This window comes from Pleurodeles waltl, chromosome 4_2 (assembly GCF_031143425.1).
Source record: "Pleurodeles waltl isolate 20211129_DDA chromosome 4_2, aPleWal1.hap1.20221129, whole genome shotgun sequence".
NCBI lineage: Eukaryota > Metazoa > Chordata > Amphibia > Caudata > Salamandridae > Pleurodeles > Pleurodeles waltl.
This window is the reverse complement of record NC_090443.1, coordinates 462,320,344-462,343,907: the sequence shown is the minus strand read 5'-3', so window position 1 is coordinate 462,343,907 and position 23,564 is coordinate 462,320,344. Positions and strand designations below refer to the sequence as shown.

The 23,564-nt window shown below is 42.1% G+C and overlaps 1 protein-coding gene across 2 annotated transcripts in view; it reads left to right on the top strand.

Annotated features, from left to right (window-relative positions):
• COL5A3 (collagen type V alpha 3 chain) overlaps nt 1-23,564 on the top strand; it is a 546,803-nt gene that overhangs the window by 155,191 nt on the left and 368,048 nt on the right. For both annotated transcript variants that reach the window (XM_069231786.1, XM_069231785.1), the window contains exons 2-3: nt 13,462-13,629; nt 16,039-16,252. In XM_069231786.1, the coding sequence (XP_069087887.1) occupies nt 13,462-13,629; nt 16,039-16,252 (382 nt within the window). The remainder of the gene's footprint in view (nt 1-13,461; nt 13,630-16,038; nt 16,253-23,564) is intronic.

Here is a 23,564-nt window from a genome sequence, read left to right as displayed (position 1 = left end):
AAGTCATGGGGAAAACTGTTTCTAATTTACTTGGCAAAAAACAGGACATTCACTTTCAGCAAACACTACAGTAGTACTCGTTAAGAAATACTCTCCAGGGTCTAGACATAAGGAAATAATGAATTTCAACATTAGGCAGACTATGAGGATATTATTGGGCCAGTTATTGGAATCATTGGGTTATTAATTGGGATAAGCCAACCTTTGGGATCTACTCATGACTTCATGTGCATGATAACAACGTTGTGGTCCCCTACTGATGTTCCTGTTTTAAGACAACCATTTCAGACTGGTGGCAATAGTTTTTGATTGGCTGGCAAATGCACCCAGGGTTCTACCTACTGGTGAATTAGGTTCAGTAAATTGTTTGTCAGCAAGGTCCTTATTTGTGCGTTTGTTTTAGGAATGTGGGTAATTAGAAATATTATTTTCTTAGGCTTTGCAATAATGATCAGGATTTCCTGAGAGAGTGCAGGAGACAGATCACAAACATCTTTGGTGCTGTTGAGTTAGAAATGGTGAGTGCAAGATGGAACATGGTTGCCACCCACAGAGAAACACCAAGGGGATCCTCATTCCTCACTTTGACCTCTTCTCCCAGCTTCTTGTCGCCAGACCATGTTTAAGGGGAGTACACAAGGTTTAATGCCATAAAAGGCTCTAAGATTGATGTTACATGACTCAGACTGCCACAGTGCATCCTGAAAGCAATGCACAGACATACCCTCATCAGAAAATCCTCAAAAAGGGAAACCCTGTCTCAAACGCCCTGATTGCCAAACTAGAAATGTAAACTGGAATTACCCTCCAGTTGAGTGAAGACCTCTGTCGCTAGACGTGGTGTGGTGGTTACTTAAAATAGAGCTGCGTGCTGCCTGTTCCTCTTGCCCAGGTCCAAGTTCCCACTTTCCTTCATCTGGGGAAGTATTAGTACCATTTCACACAAACCTACCCGGTGTGGGTGCTGGAGGCTGTACATGAGGGATCTTGTGACCCTGCCATACTGTGCAGAGGTTCAGCACCTTACTGGGGGGCAGATTAACTGGTTCCAGTTAGTTTGAAGAGGTCTTGAGTTACCCAGGAGTGTGTCCTAGAATGTGGCCTTGTGCATGACTGATTCCCTTTTGGTCAGACAACACTCTGCGCTCACTAGAACTGGTGCCTCCTCCATCACCCTGCGATCGTGGAGACATTGACCCATTGTTCTCATCATGACTCCCAGGTGGCAAGACATGGTGTTTTTATGGAATCCGTAGATTTAGTCAAACCAGAAGATAGGAATATTTTTCCAAGGGCTACAGCTCTTGTCATTCAACACTTATGTGCTGATTCCAAATCCGCCAGGAGGAAATCCTAGGAGGTGGTGAGATACCGAATAATCACAACAGGCTTGTGATCCCTGCTGTGGGAGTTGCATTGTGTGGGAACGCCTTGCTGGATTTTACCCTCCAGAAAAGCTAACTGGAAAAGATTACATGTGCATCTGGTTTGGGCTGCAGGAACAACCACTACTTGCCCCAATTGACCAAAAGTTTGCCCTATCCCATGAGACCATGCCCAGCTGTGCAATCCGCACTAGCACCCCAGCTTCCATTTAACAATTGCTTAGAGCAGTTGATAAATAGGAGTAAATTTGTTCTTGCATAACCATGCAGATTTAAACAAGGCAATGTTAGTCCTGCATGCTTAGTCCCAGTACCATAGAAAAAAGTCATAATGCTGATTGCAGATGGTAGATCTGTATGTAACATGAATGTTCCCTGACGCAACTGCACTTCCTTGGGATTTAAATAATTGGCTGCAATTTTTACTGTACATTCAATTGCATATTGTGAGGTACTATTAAGGTCTTGCACTTTTACATAAAATAACTCTGGCTGAATATTCCTAACTTTCCTGCAGATGTGACTATTATGCCACATCACACCGCAACTTAACCTTCAGACCGCCTCCTTTGAGATAGACCTTGCTTGCTAGACTAAAATACTCGATGTTTCAAGGAGGTTATGTGGGCCAACCTTCCATCATAGTCTTTGAACCCAGTATCCTGCTGGGTGTGAAATACCAACAACTTCACCTTTGATGATACTGGGCTGTCCCTGCAACAGCAAAGATGAGTAAAAACTTGGTGCTTACCATACTCTTCTTTTACAATGTGGTAATTGGTTAGAAGGAAAAGATGGAGTTGACAATTGTCATCATCATACTGGACAAGTTCCCAGCTCCTTCTTCTGCACATTTTGATTGGGATCTCTGAACTGATTGCTGGAGGTATATTGATTCCAGACACACTGAGACACAATGCCATGCAATAATAAAACGAATATGTATTTTGCAGCAGGAGTTCTACCAAGTGGAGTTACTTTTAATTTCAGGAAAGAGATAGGAGAGACTTCCAAGTTTGTGATTTGGGTTACTCGACATTGCCCTTTGGGCATCAGTTTCGCAATGATGATCCTCATCAGAGGCACCTCCTTTGGGTCTGTTAAGCATAGATAGCTTCTTCCATCTCGTCTTGAAGATGGACTAGGCATTTGGATATTTCTGCTAACTCCACCAGTACTGCCTGCCCTCCAGAAGTACCAGCCTTTTGGAAACATTCCCAAGTCCTCTAATGACCACTTCTGCCTCCTTCTGGAAAAACATTTTTTTAAAGTCCTAAACCACGGTGTTCACATTAAGTATTTAATCTGTGATTACTTCCATGGCACTGCACTGCCCCAGTCCCGTGCAATCTCTCTCATCAGTGTAATGCTCCAAATTTAGCTTGCTGTTAGACATTTCGCTCCAAGCACCAATTTCACAGTGCTGATGACATTTCACGGTAGATGGCAGAACTGCATTGACACAATTTCCTACACAGCTGAATACTGTGAGTCATTGATAGGGTGCACCAACCTTCTGGGCATAAAGTCCGCATTGCAATGTTGTCAAGGAGTTGAAAAATAGAAGTCTTTGACTTAGATTGCCAGGAGCAACAGCTGCTGACATAATGGATTATTTCCTCAAAATATCACTCAACTCAAATTTTCCTGTTCGTGGCTCCCCAATCGTTTTTCGTTCCATGTAGCTGGTGTTGAACATGCTTGGAAGGGTTCCCCCTCGCCAGCTGTTGCAACTCTGGCATTGCTTCCAGATGTTTTGGGTGGTGCTGGGAAACAGGCAGTCTTCCAAGTGTGTGGGCTGATGAGAGAAAGAACTCAAGGGAAACATGGTCTGTGTCCAGAAAAGTGAGCAAATAAGGAGCGCCTTCCCCCGGTGAATATACTTTGCATGCTAATCAGATTTGCCATAGAACGCACTCAGCAAATTGTCTCCCATAATCTTGAGGAGCTTTGCACATTGGCACTCTCCAGGATAAGACTCTGTGGGCTGTGTAGGAGTTAGATAATTGCATTATTAGATAAACGGTTCTTATACCGCATCATGCACAAAATAATATGACCTCAAGCAATCCTACCAGAAAAGAAGTATGCCCAGTGGCTGCCCTCAAAACTAGAACTCTTGTTGAGATGGACTATTCCTATAGAAAATATCTTAAATGTGTTATCTAGTGTAGATAACAGTTCTCTTTGCCCAGTACTGCATATCTAACAATCTGGACCAATAAGCATTCTACAAACTTCGTTTGTTTGATGATGTCAGCTGGGGTTTTGACATCAACTGTAACATCCTTCACCAAATGGCCATTTTAAGTGAATAATACTAAGCTGATTACCTCCAGACCCGAATGACACGCACACTGTAAAATACTTTTCTAACATCTCAGAAATCCTTAGGATGTCTCCGAGTCAATACCAGCTTTTTCAATGGCTGATCCTTGTCTATGAAATAGCATCTCGCAGTCTCTTAGTGGCATACAGGGCAATCACAAGTTCACAAATGCCCTACAACGTCACAAGTTTGTGTGTATTTTTTGTGAAATTGATCGTATATAATTAACGTATTAACTGTTGGTGCGAAGGTGCACAAGACAGCAACCACACTCTGCACCTGCGGTAATATCTAATTTTTGAAAAGCACTGGCAAATTCATTAATTCACGCCTAAGAGACCTTTTAACTTTGCCTTTTGTTCATGCTGTATGAAGCTGAACGGAGTGAACAAAAGGAAAAAAGGCACAATGACATCGCTGTGATGACCGCATCATTTTGTATGTTCACATGTGTCATGATGTTCACATGCACATACATGATGATGCATGCTTGTGAAATGAGTGTCATTTTTTTAAATGTTTTTTATTTACTGATCGGAGGTGGGTCAGTAAATCGAAAAAATATTAAACTATTTCTGAAATGGTAGCGCAGACAGCAATTTACAGCCATCGCTACAAAAACAAATATATATATAAAATGGTACTGATGTCGTGGGGGTGGGTGAAAAAGAAAAGTGAGTGTGGGTAGCAGGTGAGGAGAGAAAAGGAAAAAAAGCTAAAATTGGAGAAAGCAACATGGAAGGTGGGGAAGACTATCTTGAGGGATGGAACAACATGAGAGAAAAGAGAGAAACATATGGGTGAGGACAAAAGTGAACGTGAAGGGAGGGAAGCAGATAAGATAAATTAACAAGGAGTGCAGGAGGAGAATCGTGTCAGGGAGACAGCTGGAAAACACATGCAATCTCCTGGCATGTATAAGCAAAAAGAAATAAAAGTAGCACCCAAAGAGTGTGCAGTGGAAGGACGCAAGTAAAGAATCTATGAACCTGAGACTGTACAAAAAACATAATTGGAAAGCAATTAAATAAGAAGCAAGCAATTGAGAGTGACAATAAAGTCAAACAAAGGGAAGAAATTGGTAGGCTTTAAGTCCACTGTAAATTCTTGGTGAACTGACAATAGGTATTTTTCTAGGCTTGACATAAAAGCACAAACACTTAGATGTGGTATTGCTGAGCTCTACTCATATTGTAGTAATTCATAATAAGTCCTATTTTATCATTTAAGGGTGAGACGGTAACATCCACCATCTTGTTACAATAAAAGTAATAATCATTTTTCACAAAGCACCTACTACAGTGAACAGACTTTACGCTTGTCAAAGTGAGCAAGAAGACGAAGTCTTGTTAGCTGATTACTTAATAAGATATTCAAGATTTAGGAGGCTTCACTGCGTAGTTTGATTGTTTGCTTGAGTGTCAAGTTCCTTTCATGTGACAAAGAGGACATACATTGGCATTAGGTGACATTGAGTTTTTTGAGGATGGAAAAGTCCGTCCGCAAAAATCCTGTGGTCAAGTTACCCCCTTCCCACAGACCCCATTAAGAGTTTACCGCTGGGTCGACAGGTGGAAACAGAGTTTCCGCCCACTGGCACAGCGGGAAACAGCCTACAACATTGATGCTGACTCATAACAGAGCTGGCGGCAATGCTGTAGTGCGCAGGGTGCACCAGCACCCATCGCTATTTTCACTTTCTGCAAAGCAGACAGTGAAAATCGCGATGGGGCTTGCCGGGGGGGCCTGCACTGCCAATGCCAAGTGCATGAGCAGTGCAGGGGCCCTCCCTGGCTACCCTGCATCCCACTTCCACCAGCCTTTATATGGCGGGGCTACTGCCATGTAATCACCGGTGGAGAAGGGACTCGTAATCCCCAGGGTAACACTGTTTGCAGCGCTGCCCTGGCGGATTAAAAGCGCCAGCCCCTCCAGTGGAGGAAAACCGGTGGTACTGGCAGTCAGACCGCGGCGCAACTGCCACGGTCGGAATGTTGCTGTCAGACTGCCACATTGGCAGCGGGCCGACCGCCACCGTGGTGCTGGCAGTCGGGTCATAATGAGACCCTCAGCCTTTTTCAAAGTGCTGCCAGTGTTGATATATAAGAGAGACAAATTGTTGCAGTCAATCTCCCTCAACCACTTATTCAACTCTTCCATTAGCCACTCTCCTCCAAATGACAGAGTCCAGACAATAGTAACTGTGAATGGTCATCTGGCTTCTACTCTGGCTCCTGTAATTATCAGGCACAATTAATAGTATTTACTGCACAGGCCAAGAACTCTTAAAACTAGCTCAGAATTGTGTAGACCGGAGGCTAGAGCCCTTTCGATGCCCCAGTTGACTTTAGTGTGTGGCAGTCAAGAATCAGCTCTTGGGAGGAAATGTGAAAGTTGATCCTGGATACAAAAGAACTGAATGTTACCTGTTGCCAACTAACTTTTTCCTTGTCAGATGAGAGGAATCTGACCCTCGAATACCCAAAGACCTCACACACCAATAACCCCTACATTTTGAATCTTCTGTTAAGCAACCAGCCACCCAGGCTAACCAAATCTTTCTTTTGTACTCCCTTTGACAAGCAGAGGCGCTCGAAGTATGGCTGTGGAGGGTGCTACACCATCCCCAAAATATGAAGTTCACAGAGAGAATAAGCAATAATGATGGATTTTAAATGTTGTTTTTATCCTATTACATTTGCTGTGCTTCAAGACAGAGGTCACATGTGAGGCTATGTCTGCTGACAAATTGCTGCTTATTCTTTTAAGGTGGAGTTTTTTGTTTTTTTTTACTATTCTTTCTCTGACTGCAAGGTCAGAGGATTTTGTAAAGAAAACTATCTGACATTCTTGCTGGAGTACAGAGAGGCGAAAGGAAGGGATGTATGAACAACATTGAAACACATCTAAAGGAACTGTACAAATATTCCAAAATATATTGCAGTTAAGAAAGCACAAATTAAGTGAATTTGTTTTGTAATCCTGAAGTGCAATGGGAACAAAGATTTCAAAAGGATAAGAAAATCAAGACATGTTAATTGGCTGTGTACAAATGATAAATGTTGCCTGAAACCCTTTTCTGCACATTATTATTTGTGCGCTATATTGTTTTATCACCATGGAACTCTATGTCGCTGTGAATTATTTGCCATTTCAATGGAAAATGTGCAGTCTGTAAATTATAGTGCACTACCACACAGTAATATATTTGCAACAGTGTGCTCCAAAATGCACCACCAGCTGCATATCATGCACTTACCACTCTCCTGCTGTATAACATGTCTCATTTGCTAAGTTTGTTCTTTGTGTGATGCTTGGATTTTTCACAGTTCCTATGATGTCAGTTATATAACATTGATGGCAGCCCCACCCCCTCCACTCTGAAAATAGTTCCAGCATCACTGTGATATGGGTGAAATGTGCTCATTTATGCTCATTAATGATACTGAGCATGGTCTTGCTGGATTACTCAGAGAGAAAATATTAGGTCTTGTCAGGCTTTTCCAGAAACCTAGAAGCTTGAAAAAATCTGTCACCTATTTCTTTAATCCAAACAGTCTCTCGAAATGACATTTGGAAATCCCAATGTGTAATCATGCATTTTTGTGCATGCTTTGTTTTCACTTATCAATGAAAGTTGAATTAAAGATTAAGATATAAATAACACAGCTTTCATAAGTTCCAAGCTGTCGAATTGCGCTGTGGACACAAGGAACAATTTCCGATTTAATCAAATGTTAGAGTAATTCCTTCACATCTGTAGAATTATGCTGCAGAAGCTTCCTACAGCAGTTGCCCTTTCAGAAACAGGTATAGCACATTCATTATGCACATTGTTACGTAGGCCCTAATTTTGAAAATAGCGGGATAGCCCACTGCCGATCATGCTGACGGTCGACAGAAGACCGCCAGTGGCGGCGGCAGGCATCCCGCCATATTATGACTCATGGAGCATCACCGCCATTGATGGCGTGAGGCCTGCCATGCGCCATGCTGGCGGTCGGTGGCGGGGGTGGATGATGCTCCACCCTCACCGCCACATCAGTCCATACCCAGCCATGCCTATAATGATGCAGCTATAGGTGATGGTGTATGGAGACGCAGTGATGCCGGCAGAGCAGCATACAAGGAGCCCGTTCCCTCCCGTTCCCTCCCGGAGCAGCGCAATGGAACAGGTAAGTGATGCCCGAGAGGGAAAGAGAGGGGAGTGGTGAGTGTGTGAGTGCATGGGGGTGTGCATAAGTGTTTGTGAAGGGGGATGTGTGTCTGAGTCTATGAATGCATGTGTGCATGTAGGTGTATGGGTGCATGAGGATGTGGGGGGTTGGGGTTTGAGGGGACCTGTATGTGTGAGGGGGTGGGGGATTGCTGGGAGTCCTACAAGGAGATTTGGGGAGGAGGGTTGGGGGGGTCAGTTTTTGGGGTTCAGGCAGTGGGGGGTGGGTGCAATTCTAGAGGCTTGGGGGGGTGGGTGAAGGTAGTGGCAAGGGGGGGGCGGTATGTCACACACAGGTGACAGGAATGAGGATTCCTGACACCCGTATGCTTTCCGCCAGGGATTACCTGACGTGGTATCCCGCCAGGAAATCCCTGGTGGAAATGGGATCATAATCCCACTGCCGGTCCGGCCCTCACCATTGGGTCGAATGTGCCTACCGTCGGCCTGGCGGTCGATTCTGGCATGGCGGTGGGTGGTGGAGAACAGGCTGCTTTGCTGCCAGTTCAATACTGTGTTCAGAATATGGCGTCTGGAGTGCCATGCCGTTGGTGGTAATGACCGCCGGCATGGCGGTCTTTACCGCCATGTTACTAATGACCTCCATAGTTTCTTCACTGTCCAGCTATGACAGGAGAATACAGGCCCCGTTTAACATTCTACATTACGAGCAGGTGCGGCTGCAACAGATGTCTTTTTCAACCACGAGCGCAACTAGACCTAAACTTAAGGTGGGGAGGAGGGACTAACACTTAAAAAAAGGGGGTAGCCATTTTTAGAGGTGCATTAAAATTACTTGTGGGGGCCCCTTCACTCCTCTGGTATAATACCATGATGTGTGGTGTTATTATTCTCAAAGATATACATCCAATAGTGCAAGAAGACTTAGTAATATTTACAGTGGTTTCAGGGTTCTCCCTCAAGGAATTTTAGCAGAATTCATATTGCGGTGTGACACATTCAGCCATTTTGAGTCCTACTCCACTAAGCCATCAGAGGATGTATACAACCAATGTAGTCTACAAGGGCTCTGTTGACGAAATACATATGGACCCTCTTTCTCTAAATAAGTTGGACGGACAAAAGGTTTGGCAGGAACTGTACTCCATCATGTTTGCAACGGACTACCCTCCCACCAAACACTTAATCAAGCCCTTAGAACATGAACCAACTTTTTTACAATCAAGGGGAAAAATACCTTTTGTCTGGGATTTGTAACACATAGAATGTTGAGTCTGTATTTATATCATTCTAAATAGTACTCCTGAGTTTTAGCTGTTACCAAATGTTATTTTTCTTTGATGTGCTTAGGCACATACAAGGCCTAAAATACAGCACACATTTGGAAAGATGTTGACTGTACAGGCAGTCAGGACACACAGAAACTGAGCATGAAGTGTGATTATCCAAGGTGCTACAACAACACAGAATCAATGTCAAACATCTTGGTACCTGTAAATTATTAAATACACAACCTAGGTAGATGCTTACTCGAACACCCCAAAAAAACTTTGAGGCATTATAAAGTGTAGAAAAGTGATGTATAAAGGCTACAATGTAACATAGTACTCTACAAAGCCATACGCAAAGCAAATTCTATAGGTATGGTTATTGTCCAATGACTATGATGTGGCACTGCATAAAGAAACCCAAAGGAAGTCCTCTTCATTAACTATCTGGCACATAGGAACTGAGCTTAAACAAATGTATATTTATTGTAATGAGTTCACAATCGGCCAAACTACTAAGGTAGATTCATTCTAGCAAAAAGTCACATTTTGAGACTAAACATCTACATACTACCTTCTACTTAACTTTACTGAGTCATCATTGTCATTCACTAAACACAAAGTTTCTGTTAGGAGAAAGACATAATGCAAGTATTTTTGGAGTTACAGGAAAACATGTTTTGTGGCTGTGGACTTCTCAAAAGGGGTATATTTGCAGCTTCCCACTGCAACATGGGACTCTTTGATCCCTATTCCTTGTAGTGCAATTAGACAGTTTTACACCACTTAAGATGCATTTGAATAATCACATTAGAGTTGAATACTCATATCAAATAACATCACTTCATGCATTGTTTAAGAAATATTATGCTTTGTATAGTTCTGTCTTTAAATTAAAAAGGCACTTTAAAATGTGTTTCAGAGTATTTTAAACTTTTTGGTCTCATATTGTATCCTGTAGCCATTGTAACACTAACTTTCATTAAAATCTTTTTGTGAAGTAACACATGTATTGTATTGCAATTACACTTATATAGCACCTACTACTCCTGATGAGGTACTAATGAGAATTTGAACAATACTACTGTTAGTCGAGTAGATTAGATTATTGATTCTTAGGGCTAGCCTTGTGCTTTCAATGAAATAATTCCAAGTATGTTATTCTGTTCCCTTGAAATAAATTAAAAGGAATTAAATGACAGCAAGAGCTTTGTGGCATCATATAGGTTATTAAAGAGATACATATAGGAACTAGAATGCACTATGTATTACTGAATTTCAGAGGACGCAGTATTTTCATTTTTTTTTGCAGTTTTACTCACAGGCAGCATGATCAGGAGCAGCAGGGGGGGCGGCGAGAGAGACAATGAAGGCCTGATGCGCTATAAACGAGCAGGTTAGAGCAGCGCTATGTTACTTGGGAACCCGGTTCCCAGCCCTCGGAGACTGGCGACGGAGGAGGAGAGAAGCTCTCTCAGCCAGCCCAATGGGTGTTACACGCCTGATTCCAACAGCCACACATACAAGCTACACCCTGAATTATCCTTGAACAAATCAATGTTTGGATGAAAGCGTAAAGGGTTGAAGCCACAGCTACGTCAAAAAGAGGATGCAGTCAGGTGACAAAACCTTAAGGCAGGACAGAAGCGAATTAACTTGATAATTGGAAGGTTGAAAGACCGGGTCCTAACTTGTGCCTTGAGAGTTACATACAGATCTATACGCAACACTTCTTCACTGTGATCGATGGGGTGCGGGTAAAGATGAGGAACTCTGGATAAGGTGCCACCAGGAGCTGGCGCAGGTTACAGATGTGCATGTATCCAGCACAGGACGTGGGTTCACGAAGCACTAATGTTGTGGCCATTAGACAAGAGGGGGCTTCAATAGGAGTAGGCGGACGGACCACCACGGCCACTGTGCTGGCCATGCCTCCCACAAAACACAAACGCACACAAACTTTCAAGTCCAGAACATTAATGACAAGTGCCTCTACTGCGATAACATTGGGACGAAATGTTCAGTCACAGGCCACTGAATCAGGATTGAAAAGCATGCAGTTGGTATTGACATGCCTTGTCAACGATGTAGCCTGTTCCATAACCATGCATATTACATATGAGTGTAATCCTTCGAGCGTTCGCTGCCATACTCGGATCTTGAAGATATTGGGGAATAAAGGCAATTCACATGATGAGGGCGATGAGGGCGCAGCCTTAGGATTCCAGACTGTGATAAGTTACAACACTGCAGACAGTAATTATGTCATTAAAAAGTTACAATTTAATCTAATGTAATAAAGTACTTCATGTTTTTGAGTTTGTTTAGATGTGACAGTCTTCTTATACACTTCACATAGCATTATTAAAAATGAGTAATTTAAATTAATATTTACATATTAGGTTACATCACAAATGATGTCTTCTGGGATGGTGAAATGAAGAAATAACAGATGGTCAGTATGAAAACTGCTGTTCTCCATCTTCTAGATAGGATACAACAAAAGATTTAAATGATCGATGATGACAGGTCTTCCGAAAGGATGGCCAAGGCCATCTTTGGCTCTCAGAGCCAATGGAACTTTCCCATGCCGCTCTCCCATAAAAAAACATAGAGGAGGGGCTTGGCACAGGAGGATGACGTATATGAAAAAAAGTCCAAAAATGGATGCAGAATTTCAGTGGGTCTCTTTGGTGGCCATGGCCAGCTGTCATGCATTAGAGGGAGACAAGAAAAGCCACATCAAACATTTTCATCAGTAGTGAAGCTCAGCCATGGAATAATTAGGATATCTTTTTGCAACATTTCATAGGAAACCTTGGTAACGAGTTGTGTATCCTCTGGCACTGAATAGAATGAGATGTGGGTCACTTCTGTAGATTGCTGTTCATGTTGAAGAGCAAAGTAAGTGAACCAATCTGACAAAGGGTCTGAATTAAGTTTAGCGGATAGGATACTCAATTATAAATGAGACAGATGTACTTTTATGTTGTGTTACAAGCACCATGGGATAAAATTGAAGCTAAACTAGCCTTTTAAGTCAGTGGGCACCTTGCTGGTGGACGGGAGCTAAAGAGGGCCAATTCTGAAAGCCCTGTCCTGCTTCCGGTGCCTTTATCACTTTCTCTCCTCCCCAGGACTGTTTTTGGTTTACCAGTCCAGCCCTAGCTATAATGCACTTGTAGTAAGACAAACATGATGTTTGTCATTTTTGTGAGTGAGTAATCTACATGCTAAACTCTAAATCAAGCCCAAAGTACTGTATTTATTTAGACAAACCTTTTTGAACCTTCACTGCCTCATCTTCACAAAAGCTATTGTATCTTGCAGAATGTCTCTGATTTCTCTATGGAAATATCCACAGAATCTTCTATTTTATTTGCTACATCTTTTTGGTCTGCTTGTGCAACGTGTAATGTTTTGTAATTGTTGCGGTGCCAACTTTATGCTTGCTATTCACAGATCTATCATATAAATTTATGTGAGTATCCACACCAAGGGAATCGGTGTCACAAATATTGCAGCCAGGGCAAGACAAGATTCAACCATTATGAAACAGGCACAACCATTGAGAAACAGACATCTTTGATGCCTCCAGTGTATGGTCATATTAGGTGAGATGTACCTGTGGAACCACTCCAAATGCCATGTATGCATCTTTGGAGCACACAATTGAGGTAGTCTATAGTCAACATCTCAGCAGAGATAGGTAGGTGGAGCCAAGAGCAGCATCAAAGGCCCAGGGCACCAGGAGCAGAATTATATGGCATGTGAAGACTACATCCAAGCTGGGATCATTCAGCGACCTTCATCTTACATTGAGTTTGCGTAGCCCAGAGCCAAGATAAAATGGCCATTTATAGTCCATATCTAAGTTACTATGGGTTTGTGGAACCTACTAACAAGTTAAAAGGAGTGTGTGCAGTCATGTACAAATCAAGATCAGTCTTCCGAAAAATGTGCAGTTTGAGGTGGGACCGTTAAGCCCATAACCAGGGTGAGACAGTTGCATAGAGCCGGTATGCCTTGTGAGATGGATATTTGGGGCTGGCCAGTCTGTTCATGACGTGAACAATAATCGCCATGTCAACACATGTAAATATGGCATTATGTGTCAAATGGGATGGTCAAATCTTTGTATATGTCAACACAAAAAGCTCTTATTTGTGTGAAATCTTGTGTATATTTATAGTACCCCCTTCATTAGAGGACCATATGAATTTGAAAAGTGTTTAGCATTGAAGGACATAACATATTTTTATGCCTCTTTTTAACAGTATCTTTTGTTTTTTTATTTTACAGGTGGTCCAGTCGATTTTCTACAGGCACTCGATCTCAGGGAAACAACCGAAGGGGTCACCATCGCTTCCGGACTCTGCACGCAGCGGAAAGGTGTTGAAGAAACTGACATTGCATTTCGCATCGAAAACAAGACTCAGTTCAGCGCACCAACAAAGCAGCTTTTCCCTGGTACGTTTATTAAGGCGTGAACCACGTGACTCTAGAGGGCGTGAGAGACTGAGATCTGTAAATAGATGCTTCTACTCAGAGGAGTAATTTAAGGAGAGGCGTGAGACTGCTTCCGGTATCCTAGCCAGAGTGCCATAGGCCCCAGTGCAAGAAAATAAATGGACCGCCTGGCTGCCATTTAAATTATAAAATACAGCAATAATCTGGGTTATTTTGGGCCACTCAAGTCTCTGGCATCGGTGCCACTGTACCTGCTGCACTATTTAAAACTATGCCCCTTGATTGGCCGCCTCACACGATATCCTTCATCAAAGTATTCTATTTTCTGCCGAAAATTATGATTTATTGGCAATGATAGTGAAATAAATACGCCCATAGTCAAGTATATTTCACTCATAAATAAACTACACATTCAGAAGTTCAAACTGCTGCATGTAGGTGTCTCCTGTGACAGAAAAGTGATTAGGGAAACCAAGCAAATGAACACCCATTTAGGTTTAACTTAGAGAAGAGTGACAAACATTTGAAGAGATCCAAGTTACGCCAGAAGGATTCAGATGGAAGTGTTACTGAAACAGTGAGAACCTGCACCAGACACTAAAGTGTGTAGGAAAGAAAGACATCCTACTGAAACATTACTTGAATTTCTTAAAATTTCCTAAGCCTGTTTATGTGTTCTGTTCACAATGCAGAAAGCACAAACATGTGAGTTTCGATAATAAGAGTAGGTCAGTTTCCTTATTAATTCCAATGATTAACGGCTTAATTATGAGTATGTCATAGGTGTAGTATGGATATATAAGTTGAAAAGTTGTGTTCATGAGCTAGAAAAGTGTAACTTACTACTGTGTGTAGGCAGATCTCACACATTGGATACATTGAACCTGTTATTGTGAATCAGACCCTTTGACTTTTATGAAGACTCCTTTCCTCAGCAACTCAGACAATGCAGAGCTTAATTCACATCCGTCATTGGAGAGTGAGGTTTACCTCACACATCCTGTTACTGGCCCTCTTGACATTATTAACGCCAAATACTCTACAGAAGTTACTTTCATTTTCCAGTATTAGTGGAATTTATGCTCAATTCTCACTCAAGCAAAGAAAACTTTAGGTATTTCCCATATTTTTTTTAAGTGATCCTTTTGAAAAGTATAGCAGATGATGAAGCTGCAAGGAAAGATGGTACAGGGTGGTAAACAAAAGTCAGCATTACTTGTATAGCTTTTATCAACCTCTCCAAACATTCAAAACTTATAAAGATTATTAGGAGATTCAGAAAAAACAGTAACTCTTGCTCAACTGGTAAAAGTGAGATAATTATATGAATAATTCAATCACGATTGTTGTTACATATTTTTGATCTTTGTCTCACTAGAAACCTATTTTTGATTAGAGTTCACCATACCTTGCAAAAGTAAAAAATAAATCTAATAGATCCCAAAATAAATAATATTTGAGCACATCTAATTACGTTTGAAAAACAATTCTAGTGATGGCTCCTAATGCTCTCCATTGCAGACTGTGTATAACCATAATAAAAAAGGAAAGTAAATCAAACCTACAAAGCCGTATATTTAATCAAAACTACCATACCTAAGAAAGAAAAGGTCTTAGACCATGAGAAAAACATGAGAGACAAATGAACTTCTTTAACACGTTAGGTAGTTTTGAGTTTTCATTTTCTAACCATTTTCATAATCTATATTTTGAGGATTTGCTCATAATATATCCTCTAAATATAACAACTCTATTCAATTGAATTAATGCAATTTTTAGCGTTGAAGGTGGTGTAAAAAAATGGGGGTACATTTGAAATGTGTAATGCAGTAGTGCTTCTACCACTTGCATAAACAAATAATGAGACCACCCAATACTAGCTACCAATGACATATCAATTTTAACAAGAACAATCTTGCAGCCCAAGAGCTGGTCTAGTCTTTTTAGAAGTAACATAGCTCAAAAGATAAATGTATTAGTTCATGTTAGCAGTGTTATGTGTAATTTCACCTATTTCCCACTCCTGCAGCGATTGTCAACATTTTCTATAATTTAACATTAACAATTAAAGTTGGCAGTGCTCAAAGAAAACAGCTTAGATCACTTATTTTATTTTATGTCAAAATTACCCTAAATGTGGTGGTTGACACAAAAAACACATTATTATTACAGAAATGATAACACTGCTAGTGGTAATAGTTGCCATTAACAGTATTAACAGTTGCCAAAAATGCAAACTTTTGACATATTTTCTAAATGTTAGCAGTTATTTCTACAGTGGTAGTGCAGACCTTTCACTACAGTCTAAAACCTACTACACTGTATTATGTCTGTGCGAATATCTCGTTTGGTGATATTTGATTAAGTAGTTATGGACGGCTAAATAAAACATAATCTTTTTTTTTCTAGATGGCCAATTTCCTGAAGATTTTTCTATACTTACAACACTAAGAGCAAAAAAGGGAACTCAGTTTTTTCTAATTTCCGTGTACGATGAACAAGGCATCCAGCAACTGGGTGTGGAAATTGGACGCTCCCCAGTTTTCCTCTATGAGGACCAGAATGGGAATCCTACTCCAGAGAACTACCCTTTTTTCAAAAAGATCAACCTTGCAGATGGAAAGTAAGTAAAATCCCTACCTTACTGACTAAATGATTTGAGATGAATTACCAGACCTAGTTTGACTTGTGGCTTTAATGTTTCTGAGCACGGCTATGGATGAAATCAGAAGTGTCAAAAATGATAAATCCTGCCATTTGATTGGATGAAGGTTTAAGAAATGTTTCAAACAAACATTGTAGAGATGGAAAGCAAGGTTTCATCAAAGCACATGACACTTGCAAATTGTTTATTAAATTAAAGACATGGCATTTCCAAATGATCTTAAGCTTGCAGGAAAGTATCGGATCAAAAGTGTCCTAAATACGAGTTGTGCCGTATGGTTCATTTCTGTGCTAATCAAGTCTCTCTACGATAATACAGTTTTCCACTGAGGTTAACTGATACTCTTCTCTCTAACTAATTGTAACAGGGTGGCACTCACTTGAACTCTGGATTGAGACTTCACATAACCATCATGACAATTCTGATGAATATGTGATCCACTAATGGAGGTCAAGCAATGGATAGCAGGAAAACTTGCTACCCAGTGCTTGACCTTCGGACCCGCTGGCATTGCCTTTGTCTTACCTGGTTTCAAAGAGCAAGATTCAAGTGCCAAGAAGAGAAAATAAAGAGGCTCTGTGCTTTCTGTAGTTTGCATTATGACCTAATTTTCTAGCTCGTCTGCTGCAAATAGGCTGTTGAGAGGCAATGGGCAGGTCATAAATTGTCAAGGATACGCAATGTCACTTCTGCTACCCCTAGCATTTTGATGACTCAGCCTCCATTAATACAACTCCGATAAAACCATAAATATTACAGAATATTAGGTAGAATGGCTTTGTATGTATAGGGGCGCAGGGTGTACTTCCAAATACAGGCCTGCTTTGATTAAAAGCATGGTAAATATGCGTCTAAGTTAAAATGCCATTTGGAGAACCGCACATATTTACTCCTTGTGCAAGATATACTATTTTGTCTGTTATACTCCTTCCAACTGACAAAGTAATATGATTAATTCCATAGCATTACCATGTCGTGTCTGAACTAGTACCCCTGACCTAATAGGCATTTTCCTTCATTCATCTTAGACTGGCTAAGTAGGTGCAACATCCAGTAACAAAGTTATATTGCAGTGCTGTTCTACTGTGTAATGTTCTTCATTGAAATTAGATTTTCTATCATTCGGTTCTTAAAAGTGACCCCCTTGCATTCTCGAGAGAACCCCATTGTTGTGGAACAAATGTTTCTGTGGCTCACGTCAGACTAATGCATATGTCTTGTACCTGGCTGGCCAGCATTTGTTATTGTAAACCCTTAATGCTTCTCGAACACTGGAGCAAAGCATATAGGGGCCTGATGAAAGGAGAGCACAACGACCCCTAGCCAACATCCAGTAAAATGTCTGAACTCGTTTACAATAAAATGTTATTTGAAGCTGAAGTAAAACCACTTTGTGGATTTTTGAGGCATTATTCCGTGTAATCATGTTTTATGTACATTTGTCAGATAATCACCCATTTTGGAATTGTAAGTATAGAGGCCCCTTTGTAATCTCATTCAGGATATACAGGAACTGCGATTACTATCAGGCTGCATTAAAGGCACAGGGTTTCCCTGTGAATACTCATCTCATTTACTTCCAAGGCATGCGGGTAACAGCATCATTCTCCGGTATGAAAATTGTTGATTCCCACAGCCATGAGATCAAAAAGAATTAGAAAGAAGGAAACTCCTGTGCATGCGAAACCATGGATATCCTCTATGATTAAGAACATCAGTTTTCTAACCAGGATGGAGCAGCCTGGTAGATGTAGATCTAAGGACGGGCCCTCCTGCTCACACATCTTGTTTTTATTACTTGTTCAGAGATGAGCGCTCAGGCGCTGTTGCGTAAAATAAAATTTTCTGATTGGCCACTTTCTTTTCCAGCAGCGTTTGAGTGCATTTGTGAATTTTATTCTCTCTGTTTTAAAAACTTACACATCTTGGACATTTTAATCCTTTATATTGAGAGACAGAGGTGGGAACTTGTTCAGGAAGTCTCAAACTCCAAAATTTGCTCTATTTCTACACTTGGTCCTTGAGCTGTCACAGAAGGAGTCCTTGCCAAGTCACAGTCCAGGCAGTGTCCAGCAGCACAGCTCTTGGGAACGGGGGTGTCCGGTGCAAGAGAGTGTAGACCATAATTTGAAAAAACTTCTCCCTCCTTCACCTGACAACCTCTATTTCAAAGGTGCCCAGGGCAGGGGGGCGGTGCTCGGGCGTGGTGGGATTGGTGATGGAAGAAGGACCAGATAAGTGTCCCAGGGATGCTTTTACATGTTGCTTTATGGCCACTATTGTTACTCTTCTTCTCAGCACTATTATTACTCACAGCACGTCCCTCTGCTGAACTCTTGAGATGGCAGGAGAACATGTTATATATCTCATCCAGAATAAGTAGTATGTGTGGTTCTCCCTAACCGGAGGTCGATGGGAGTGTGTGTATATATAAACAACTGTCCCTCCCCGACACTCCTCAGTGGTCTGCCTCCTCTGTATCACAACTGCAGACCTTAGAGTTGCCCAACCCCCTTTCTGTGGGTTTGAGGTCAGTCAGTTGGAATCACCGCAGCATTGCGGAACGGAAACTCTGACTACTAGACAGAAGGTTACAAAACGTGTGCTTGGTGTATGCCCTGTAAATATGTTGTAAAAGAAGAAGATACTTTAAAATGCTTGCCACTTATTATTACAATTGCCTTGCAAGTGTATCAGGGCAAACATATGTGACCCACAAAAAGGCCCAAATCCAGGGGCTTTATCCTTTGGTGGAGTGCATTCATCTAGGAGAGCCTTGGTCCTTCTTCCATGTGGAATCAATGCAGTACTTTAGATAGTAAAGGAGTCAAGGGGCTACAAGGGAATAGTAATCCAACAAGACAAAGGGTGGTTGAGAGGAAGGAGGTCTGGGGAGACAGGAAGGTAAGCAGAGAGCCATGTCCAGCCTGTTAGCACAAGAGGAGAAGACCTGTGCTTCTATTTGAAAATGTTAACAGACAGGCAACAGAGGAACCTAGCATCACTGCCAATTTTTACAGGCACCTATGTAAAAATTGAGGTATTTTTACAGAACTGACAGTTTTGCAATTTTTTGTGATCGCACAATTGCCAAATCTTTCAGAGGTTTGATTAAGATTACCATAGAAGCGTTAGAAATGCACAGGGAGCAGAGTAGAAGCTTAAAACAAAAGTAAAAAGGAAACTAACATTTTAATGTTTTTATATAGAAATGTATAAATAGGGTTTCCTTCTTTATATGATACCCTATATATTGGTTCTTTGTAAATCCCCAGTTTATTGTATTACATTTTAATTCAAAAGGTTGGCCTCTTTTAAGTACTAAAAATTTTGACAAGTAAGGAAATGCAGAAATCTGAAGTGATCTGCTCAAAATCGTACAACTTGGTCAGTTCTAAAGCCTAAAATTATCTGAAAACTAAGTGCCTGTTTTAGAGTTTGGCAAATGGGGTTACTCTGTAACAAACATGATGGGATTCCTGTCCGCTGTAATACGATCCCATTTTATCCAATGGGAATCGTAATCTGGGGGGAGAGATATCCCTCACGTTTATGATGGAGTAACCCATCTGCAAACTCTAAATCAGACCCTTAACAACTATACTGCATCTTCTCAGCATTGGCCCAGGAGAACTCATAAATTAGAGCAAGATCCTCCGTGATGAACAATAACTAAGAAACTGTGGAAAAACTGGTAATAATTTCATGAAAGTTGAACCTCTGCTAGGGCATATGAGCTGAATACAATTGCTAGCTGTCCAGGCTGGACGTGTCAAGGGTGTGAAGAGTACAGCACTAGCAACAATCAGACTTTTAATGACTGTACTAAGACATATTGAAGCTTGGACTATTGAAATACACTAATGTTGTGGACACTAACATCACAGACAGAATATTAAGGAACAAAATGTAGAAAAGTAAGTGCATACAGAGGTAGCATAGCTTTACTATTGTTAATTCTACATCTATCTATCTATCTATCTATCTATCTATCTATCTATCTATCTATCTATCTAAAGTCACTTAAAAAAACAAAGCTTACAGGGACCTTTTAGTTAGGCCCTCATTTTAAATGTACCAAACCATAGAAGTTCACCAGTTATAGTTAGCTCAAGTAACTATAAGTCGTGCACTAAGGTAACTGTTATTCGCGCCCCGACCATGCACAGTTTTTTCCTTAAATGTTTTACTATAAATATTAAATTGATATTAGCAACGATGTTAGCAAAGATGTTAAGGGTGCCATAATTTTTGGGGTAATTAGCAGTGCATTGCGAGGGGTGATCCGTCAAGCAGGGGCTGAGAAAACGGGAAGTCCCAAAATGTGTTTTTCCTATGTTAATGCCCACAGGGATTTTGAACACGACTAAAGCCCGAACCGCTGGTCGGAAATACATAAAATTTGGCAGAAAGGGAACTCTTCATCCAGAATGCGCCCTTTTTGTTATTTGGTGTAAATCCATTCAGTAGTTTTTAAGATATTAAAGAAACTTCACATTTGTGTATATATAGGGATATAAAGGCTGCAAACCCTCCTGATCTTGTGCGGAGATCTGATTGGCTGCCATCACTTCAACAAGGAAGTGATGGCAGCCATCTTGGAACTCGGCTTCAGCTGAGTCCCTAAAAAAATGATTAAAAATAGAAAAGAGGCCAGGGTAGGGACACCTTGACTCATTAGCTCTGGTGTTGAAGTCGCAGCGGATCCATTGATCCAGCAAATTAAAAAAAAAACAAGTGGGGGCTCTCACACTTGTTTTGGTAAAAGCCCCAGCGTGGGCCAGGTCCCGGGGACATTGTTTAAAAAAAAAGGGAAGGGGCACACAGGGCCCCCCCTCCTGAGACTCATTGAGCTTAGGGGACCACCACCTCCCCGGGGCTAAGTAGTTGCAATGGGGTGGCACCTGCCCCTGAGCCCTGGGGACCACCACCTCCCAGAGCTATCTTCAAAGTAATGGGCTAATTGGGGGCCATGAGGATCCCCCCTGGGCACCCAGGGACCACCACCTTCCCTGGGCCAAATAAGCAGTAATATGGGGCATCACTGACCCCCCCATGCCCTGGGGACCACCACCTCCCAGAGCTATCTTCAAAGTAATGGGGGGCTCACCGACTTCCCTGTACTCCAAAGACCACCTCCTCCCCAGGCTAAATAAAAAGTAATGGGGGGGCCTCGCAGACCTCCACGGCCCCCTGGACCACCACCTCCCGGTGCCAAAATAAGTTTTGGAAGCAGGAGGGGGGGCGAGCGCCACCCCTCCTGTTCCATATATGGCCACAGGGACCACCACCTCCCTGGGGCCAGCATGTGAAAACAGAAGGAGAGGGTCATGCTGCCCCCTTCCTGGAGCCTGAAATGGCCCTGGGGACCACCACCCTCTAGGGCCACCTCCTGCTTTATCCCAGGGTGTCCCCCCCAAGGACATAGCTGTTTGCTCTGAATTGGCAGAAGTCAGAGCAAACACAACTCCACTCATAGCAAGCAAGATCTGTCAAACAGCTCTCGCTTGTTGGGAGTTGAGTTTTCTTCTCTTTCCCTGGCCAAATTGATGCGGGAGGATAACAGACAAAAGGATTGCTCTCACAGACAGGGAGCTGCTTGTTTAGCAACTCCCTGTGTGTGACAGCAATGCCGGCTCCTGCAAGAGGCAGGGAACCATCTGGGACCACAGGGCATTCAGCCTCCGCTCTCTGTCCCCCTCTCAAATAAAAAAATAAAACATTTTAAGGGTGAGCCTCGGGGATGGGGTCCCCAGGGCCTCAATCATCCCAGGGAGAGAGGCTGCACAGATGCCCTCAGACACTCATGCATCCTCTCACTGTCCCATTCAGACACTCACGCACTCACTCACAGACCCACGCAAACACTCATGCACCTACTCATTGATCCACTCAGACATTCACACACCCACTCACAGATCCTCTCAGAGATTCATGCACCCACTTACAGACCCACTCAGAGACTCACACACTCATACTCACAGACTCCACTCAGACACTCATGCACCTACTCACAAACCCATTCAGGGACACAGGCAGTCACTCACAGGCCCACTTAGATTAGCCATTCGTGCACCTACTCACAGCCCCACTCAGATGCTCACATACCCACTCTCAGACACACAGACACTCACACTTACACTCACAGAGACACTCTCACACGTACTCTCCCACCCAGAAAGACACTCACACCCACATAGACTATCTCACCCTCACTCTCACACCAGACAGACACTCTACACCCACTCTCACACCCAGAAACAGCCACACAACCCTATTCTCACATGCAGAAAGACAGGCCCTGCGGGCAACTCCCGCTGCGTATGGCTGAAGGCTGTGTGGAGCGTGGGGTTGGATGTTTATGGGGGTTGGCTGCATACTGACTGGCACAGCCAGAGGCTGTGCCTACACTGGTTGGATTAACGTACAGTAATGAAAATTACTTAGTGTTAAAAAAAATTAAAAAAATCACAGAAAAATACAAAGGTTACATGGATGTTATAGTTAGGAAATAGAATTTAAAAAACATGAAATTCACTTAAAAAAAAAAAGGAACTGGTACCTTATAGTTTGGTTCTAAATTTTCTCTCACATATCCACAGAAATTCAGCAGTTAGAGTTATTTCAAGTAAAGATAACTTCTGGCTAAGGTAACTATAATTTGCGCCCTTGCAGTGCACTGCTAATTACCCCACATATTACAGCATTCATGACAATTTTTTTAACGTCATAAAAAATGTCAATAAAACATTAGCAGTCAAATTATTGAAGATTAAACTGTGCATGGCGGGGGCGGGAGTTATAGTTACCTTAGGCCACGAGTTATAGTTAGTGGAAACAACTCTAAGTGCTGAATTTCTATGGTTTTGTGTGAGTAAATTCAAAACCTAACTATAACATCCCTGTAACCTTTGTTTTTATGTATGGTTTTCTTAATCTAAAGTAATTTTAATTACTATATGTTATTCCAACCCCCACTGTGCACATCCTAGGGCTGTGCGTGGTGGGGGTTGGTCTCAAGTCCTGGCCTGCAACCAGGCCTTGCAGCCAAGCCCTTATAACCACCTAACCCTGCGCCATGCACAGCAGCATAGGTTCACCACAAGGCCTGTCTCTGTCAGTGGATCTGTGAGGGGGAGTGTGAGTGTCTCAGTGGGTCTGAAAGTGCATTTGTGAGTTTATGAGTGTGTGTGAGTGGGCACATGAGTCTCTGAGTGCATACATGAGTGAATGAATTAGTCTATGAATGAGTCTGTGCTTTTTCTTTTAA